Source organism: Lycium barbarum, chromosome 12 (genome assembly GCF_019175385.1).
Source record: "Lycium barbarum isolate Lr01 chromosome 12, ASM1917538v2, whole genome shotgun sequence".
In the NCBI taxonomy this organism is placed as follows: domain Eukaryota; kingdom Viridiplantae; phylum Streptophyta; class Magnoliopsida; order Solanales; family Solanaceae; genus Lycium; species Lycium barbarum.
Window position 1 is genome coordinate 102,239,591 of NC_083348.1, and position 6,721 is coordinate 102,246,311.

General features: G+C 34.3%; 1 protein-coding gene across 1 annotated transcript; it reads left to right on the forward strand.

Annotated features, from left to right (window-relative positions):
* The first annotated feature begins 3,475 nt into the window (after positions 1-3,475).
* LOC132622021 (uncharacterized) lies at positions 3,476-3,967 on the forward strand. The gene has a single exon (XM_060336529.1). It carries the CDS (start codon positions 3,643-3,645, stop codon positions 3,802-3,804), a length of 162 nt encoding a protein of 53 aa, XP_060192512.1. The 5' UTR covers positions 3,476-3,642; the 3' UTR covers positions 3,805-3,967.
* The last annotated feature ends 2,754 nt before the right edge of the window (positions 3,968-6,721 follow it).

Below are 6,721 nucleotides of genomic sequence, written 5' to 3' on the forward strand. Positions count from 1 at the left end.
CAATAATGCTTACCTGCTTTGTACTTGCTTTACCATCAATGGATATAAATTTAAGATCTTCCAACTCCACGACGTTCTTTTCCCATAATTAGGAACGCGCAAAACTAATCCAATTTGTTTTGAGACATTATCCCTTTAAAAGGATGGGCTGGTGAAACTAACAATTGAATTAGGGGCAATTTGCAGAATTGCCCTTCTTTTGGGTGGTATTTAAATTTTGCCCTTCGACTAAACCCCATGGGTTCCAGGTTCGAACTCCCACACAGTCAAAATTTTAAAAAAAATTCGCAAGGCAGAGTTTAAATTTCGCTATGCCCCCATCGGCATACACTTGTGAAGGAATTACCAAAGTTATGCCGGACCCGGCATACTTATGCCTTATGGGCAGACTTGGCATAAGTATGGCGGGTCCGGCATAACTTTGGTAATTCCTTCACAAGTTTATGTCGGGTCCGGCATAAAAGTTTGCCCATTAAAAGTATGCCCCCACCGGCATAAACTTGTTAAGGAATTACCAAACTTATGCCGGACCCGGCATACTTATGCCTTATGGGCAAACTTGGCATAAGTATGTCGGGTCCGACATAACTTTGGTAATTTCTTCACAAGTTTATGCCGGTGGGGGCATACTTTTAATGGGCAAACTTTTATAGTATGTCACATAAGGCGAAATATTTCCTTAACGCATAACTAAAAGTTTTCCTTATAAGACAAAGTCTATACCTTAAGAAAAAGTTCTGCCTTATGGGGCATACTTTTGGTTATGCCTTAATTAAAAATCTGCCCCATACGGCATAGTTCCTTAAGGAAAATTTTTGCCCCATAAGGCATAACTAAACTATGCCTTGAGGAAAAGTTATGCCCCTCCGGCATAACTTTAGTTTTTCCTTAACGACTTTATGCCGGATCCGGCATACACTCCCCCCAGCTCTGCCTTGCGAAATTATTTTTTTATTTTATGCCTGAGCGGGGATTCGAACCCAGAACCTCAGATATCCAAGCGAAGGGCAAAATTTAAAGACCACAAATATGAGGGGCAAAATTTAAAGACCACCCCAAAAGAAGGGCAATCCGTGCAAAAAAATGAATTAGGAGAGGTGCATAGTCATGAGAGAAACGGATTCTGAATATAATAGGTTAAGAATAAGTGTGACCCTTAATTACATGTGTATATGTCTTGATTTTTTTCCCATACATGTAAACGTAATCAAGCTGAAAGTAATGAATTTAGTTGAAACAGAATTTCCACCTTTATCCATAGTTTTGGTCCTCTCCATGCCAATAGCGTTATTCATGGGCTTACCTCACAAAATCTTTAGTGGGCTGTGAGTCCGTGACGAAGCCCAGGTCACAAATCCACATGCATTTTTCCTACTAATGTTTACATCCTGGAATTGTCCTTATGCTTATATCCTAGAAATTTAAAGTAATTCTGAAAACCGTAAATGGTAATTTATCGATATTCAAACAATTCTTATGATTTTTTCCCGATGTTTTGCTATACCTGCGTAAAGAAGTTGGTTTGGGGGCCTAATTTTTTGTTACATGTCCGTTGATAACTTTGTTGGAAAATTTACTAGACATAACTACTCCTAAGACTTATTTATTAATAATAGCTACCTTTTATTTTATTATTTTTAGTAGCTTAAATTAATTTCAAAATTACCAGTTGTAACTGATCTACAAGCGTCTCTGTATTTCCCCTAAACTTACGGCTCATGTTCCCCAATAACTCCCAATCTCTTCTCTTTTCAAATTAATTTCTCTCTCATCTTTAATATTTTCAACCGTATTATACGCCCATTATCTATCATTATTATTAGCACGATTCCATCTTCCTTAATCGATACCCACACAGTGTAGGTAACGAATAAAGGAGGACAACAGGTAAAATGAAGAAAATGGATGTCTTGATCAACAGGAAAGTTTACAAAATTCGAAAACCGGTTGGGTAAGGGAATTGGGAGCTGAGGGAGCCAATTCGGATGACAAAGTCCCATTAAACTAGACGGATTGCTCAAGTGCTCCATGTCAATTTTGCTTTAAAAGCCCAACCTATTGCAATCTACAGAGAAGACACTAAAAGAGTCGAAACTCAAGTTGGCACCTGTAGGGTAGAGAAAATTTTGGACATGATAAAGGAGAATTGTTCTCAAAGTTGTTAACTTTTTCTTCTTCTTGGATTTTTGGTGAATCTGTGGTTAGTGTGGAAGTTGTAAAAACACCATTGATAAGAGTTGTAGAGCTTCACGCCCACCAAGTGTTTGATGAAATGTTTCAGTGTATTTCAGTATATTTTTCACTGTATTTATCTTTTTTTTTGTGTAGAACCTATTTTTGCTCCACTTTGTTTTCACGATTTTTGTATTTTACTGTATCTCAATGTAATTCTGCATTTTGTATTTCTAATTTATGAAATAGTTTTTGATATATTTCATTGTATTCCATTATATATACGCATACTACAAGTTTATATTTCTTAAACAATCAACCATATTTCATTGCATTGCAGCGTATATTTTTCTATATTTGGAAGTTTTCAGATCTTTAGTGGTTTTTGAATTCAAAAAGTTTTGATTGTGATAAAAGTTGAGAGAGATTCGTGAGCTGTTATGGAATGAGTGAAATATGATTGATTTAATTGAACTTGCCATTTAAAAAGAAAAAGAAGAATTTGTTCAAAAAATATAGCCAATTTTTACTCAACCCGATTTTGTATTTCCCTGTATTTCAAAAAATCTATTCCATAAAGAGCTCCTGATTTCACTGGAGCATGTTTATTGTTCACTGTATTTCTCTATATTTCAAAAAAAAAAAAAAATACACGCGTTTTTAAAAAAAAGTAGCTACACTTGGTAATTTTGCATTTTATAGTTATATCTAGTTAGAAGCCAATAAAAGGTAGCTATTTATGTAAGTTGTCCAACTTTGTTTGAGCACCGGGCCAGTCTGTTGGGCCTTAATTTCATAATCGTCTACGTTAATCAGAAAGAAAATGCCGTTGCTTTTGTTTATTGCTTACCAGTAACCTCAAAATATTGAAACATAAAGTCAAAAGTCAAAATTTTAGAAATAAAAATGAAAAGGTGCTTAAGTTGTCAAAAGGATTAGGTTAATTGCAATACCTAACTTATATATTATGATTACTGTAAATTTCTTTTTACATTTTTTAGAATATTTAACATGTTATAGCAGGTAGCAATACTTATTTTACAAGTTTCTAACTTCCCTTATTATTATGTAATGTTTCCCATAGTTACCTTTTAAATGATGTGATAGTGTAAATTCTTAACATTATCAGTGTATATAAGTTGAACTCCGTGTAATAATAATAGGTAATTCCGATAACAAACATGATTAGATAACTCAAAAAATAAAGTAAATTATATGTTTTAACAAATTGAATTAAACTAAAAAGGAAGAAAAGAAGAAATTGGGCTACAAGTGGAATGACGAAAGCAGATAGTGATCAATATCGAGTAATAAACAAAAGCGTATTCATCTCCCCAAGGTAGAGAGTTGACTTTGGCCTTTGAGAGACTTGGGTGGTTATTAGTTGTCTCCTTTTTATTCAACGCTAATCGTTTCATAATTAGAAATAGCAGAAGAAACACAGAGAGAGGTAAATTAGATAAAGAAAAAATGAATCAAAACATGAGTGCTTTCTTGATCGGAATAGTGGGAACAGCGTTCACGTTGGGTGCATATTCACAACCATGGATGACTCCAACACAAAGCATAGCTACTGGTCTTGTTACCCTCATGTTTGGTCTCCTTGTCAAGGAAGGTTTCATCTCCCTTTAGAATCCTTCACTATTATAAACAATATGATCTCTTTATTTAAATTTTCCTGTATTAGCTTACTGGGATTCTCTGAGATCGTCTTTTTCTAATTCTGAGCTTGTACTTTATTTTTTGTTATTGTTGTTGTTGTTGTTATAAAATATTATATTTGGTTGATCGATTACTAATTTTGTTGCTTGCCGTCGTTGCCGGTTGTGATAAATTACTTGTGAAAAACTTATGGAGATCTATTTTATAGCTCAGTAGAAATGTTATTTTAGTTACGTGGTCCTTTTCACAGAAGATCGGTAAAATATAACATCAGTAAGTTGAATACAAGATTTTTTTGTAGATTCATCTTTTTTTATTCAGATTGTAACTTATCAAATATGATTCAAACCCATTCGGCCGTGGAATTTGGCTTAAAGATTTGAAATGATACATATTCGGAGATTATTACAAATAAGTGCTTATTTATCAATGATTCTTTATTTCAACTTCAAACTTGAAATATAGAATTCGAAGTTTGAAGAAACATGTTTTAAGAGTTTTTAAAAATTTTACTTACAAAAGATCAATTGTGTTTTCATGGCCAAACACAACTTCCACTTTCAAATAGTTTTCGCCTTCGAAGCTCAACCAAACAAGTGAACAACACCGAGGAAATGAAAGTGAAATGCTAAATGGAACTTGGGAAGAATGGTCCACCATCTTATAAGCCGTACCGGTATTTTCCCTTTTTCTAACTCAATACCAATTTATAACCTGTAAAACACTGGTGCCAATTTGAAAAAGGAATCAATATGAAATTATTGCTAATTAATGGAATATACACGTTATTACCATACTTGCTGAACACTCCCTAAATAAACCAAGGCTAGCTTGTTTTGGCATATACAGGTTAGGGAGCTGTTGACATCACAATATTATTGGGCACTACTGACTAATGTAAAATCAGTTCTCGACACCATCATTTTCACAATATACAAGTGGTTAGTTTTGTTACTTCATAGTACTGTTGCAGATGTCATTTGTTTCATCTCACGTCACATTTCTTAATCACCAAACGTTTCAAGGTCCGTGACCTTCCTATTTCCAGATACCAGCCACACATGGTTTACTGTTTTAAGGCTTGACAAATTTGGTACTAGAGCAAATTTGTCACAAGCCGTAGGACCGTGACAGCACTTATCCGCTAGAACATTTACCCGTCATACGAACTCTTAGCCTATATTCCCTCACATTAGGACGTTCAATATTTGGTTTATGATTCCAAAACATGTCACCTGTCCCTACCGTTGCTTTCAAAACCTTCACAAATCTGCAAATGAGAGTCTTACTGCCTTGCATATTAAGTTCCAACAACACGCACCATATCTCCGGTCATACACTAGGAAACCTAACGCTAACTTATTTATACTTAATTACAGACGTGAATCCATGAACCTAACAAATCAAAATGTAACGAAATTAAGGAATATTCAACCTGTGGTCTCATAATCTTCGGTTGTCCAGAATCTGATTTCACCATCAATGACAATAGCTCTATCATCAAACATCTGACATGAGAAAATGAGGCAGAGATGTAGCCAAAAATGACTTGCCAGTCGAATCATTAATCTCCACTTTTTAGTTGTACAAAAGTACTCAAAGAAGCAGAAATGATCGAGCTTGCCGGCAAGTCATCCTTGGCTGCAATTCAATAACCTTATTCCCTCATGCAAGACTTTATGATGAATAAAATGGAAATATATAGACTAACAATCATTGAATTTTGGGAAGTGAAGTTTCCCGAAGGAGAAATCCAACATTCCCTGTTGCAAAGAGAGAGAGGTTTCCTATTTCATCTAAGAAAAACAAGTTGGGGGAAGCTCATTGGATGGAAGAGAAAGAAAAACTAACTTTGACAGTGCATGAAACGAACAAGGGTTGAAGCAAAGAAGGCAGCCTCTAGGAGTTGTAGATAAAAAATGGATTCTTATGTAGGAAAGGAAATCTACGAAGACTCTCTTAGGTTCTTTTCATAAAGAAAGGTATGGATCAGTCAATTTCTATGTAATGCCCATTGGAGAAAAGGGAAAAAAGCAAGTTTGTTTGTAGGGGTTATTAGGGTTTAGATGTGACTAGCCACTGTCCCTATCACCGCAGAACTTGGAAAAAAGACGGTGAATCCAAAAGCACCTACCCAAAAAAAAATTGTTGTACGAACACTTTGGTCTAAGGTGTTAACAGAGGCAATAAACACACTCTGTCAATCAGGCTCTTTAATTGTCCTTTGGTGACCTTTCGGCGGGGAGTTAGGTACTCGAATTTACTTCTACCAAGCTGGGTCGGAGGAATATCAATTAGCCTACCTCTCTCTCATGGAAATTCGTTTATTCAGCTTTTGCAGTTTTTTTTTGTCTGTTTGACCCAGCGATGAAACTGCAACATAGTCTTAGTAGGCGTTTGGACATACCATTTGAAACCATAATTTGTTTGAACATACGATTTGAAATTATAATTTGAAATCATGAGATGAAATCCATGTTTGAGCATGTATTTTATCTCATAGTTTCAAATCATGATTTCAAAAAATTTAAATATAAAATTTAACACATAAGTTTATATTTTATAAAAAAAGACTCATACATTGATAGATATTTTTAACAATTACTCCGACCAATCATTTACCAACCTTTATTTATATCTACCATGTGGGGGAGGATATTAAACAGTAGTTACATTACTACTTAAGTTAAATTTTATTTATTGTTAAACTAAAATCTAATTAATTGATGTTGTATTTTTTAAAAAGACCTTCTTTTATTATGAATATGACTTGCTCATTTGATAAGATTGTATAAGAGTTGAGAATATTTGATAGTTTTCACAACTTATGGGGTTTTTATGTTTAAAAGAAAAAATACAACTTAAGAAATCTAAATTGCATGTCTAA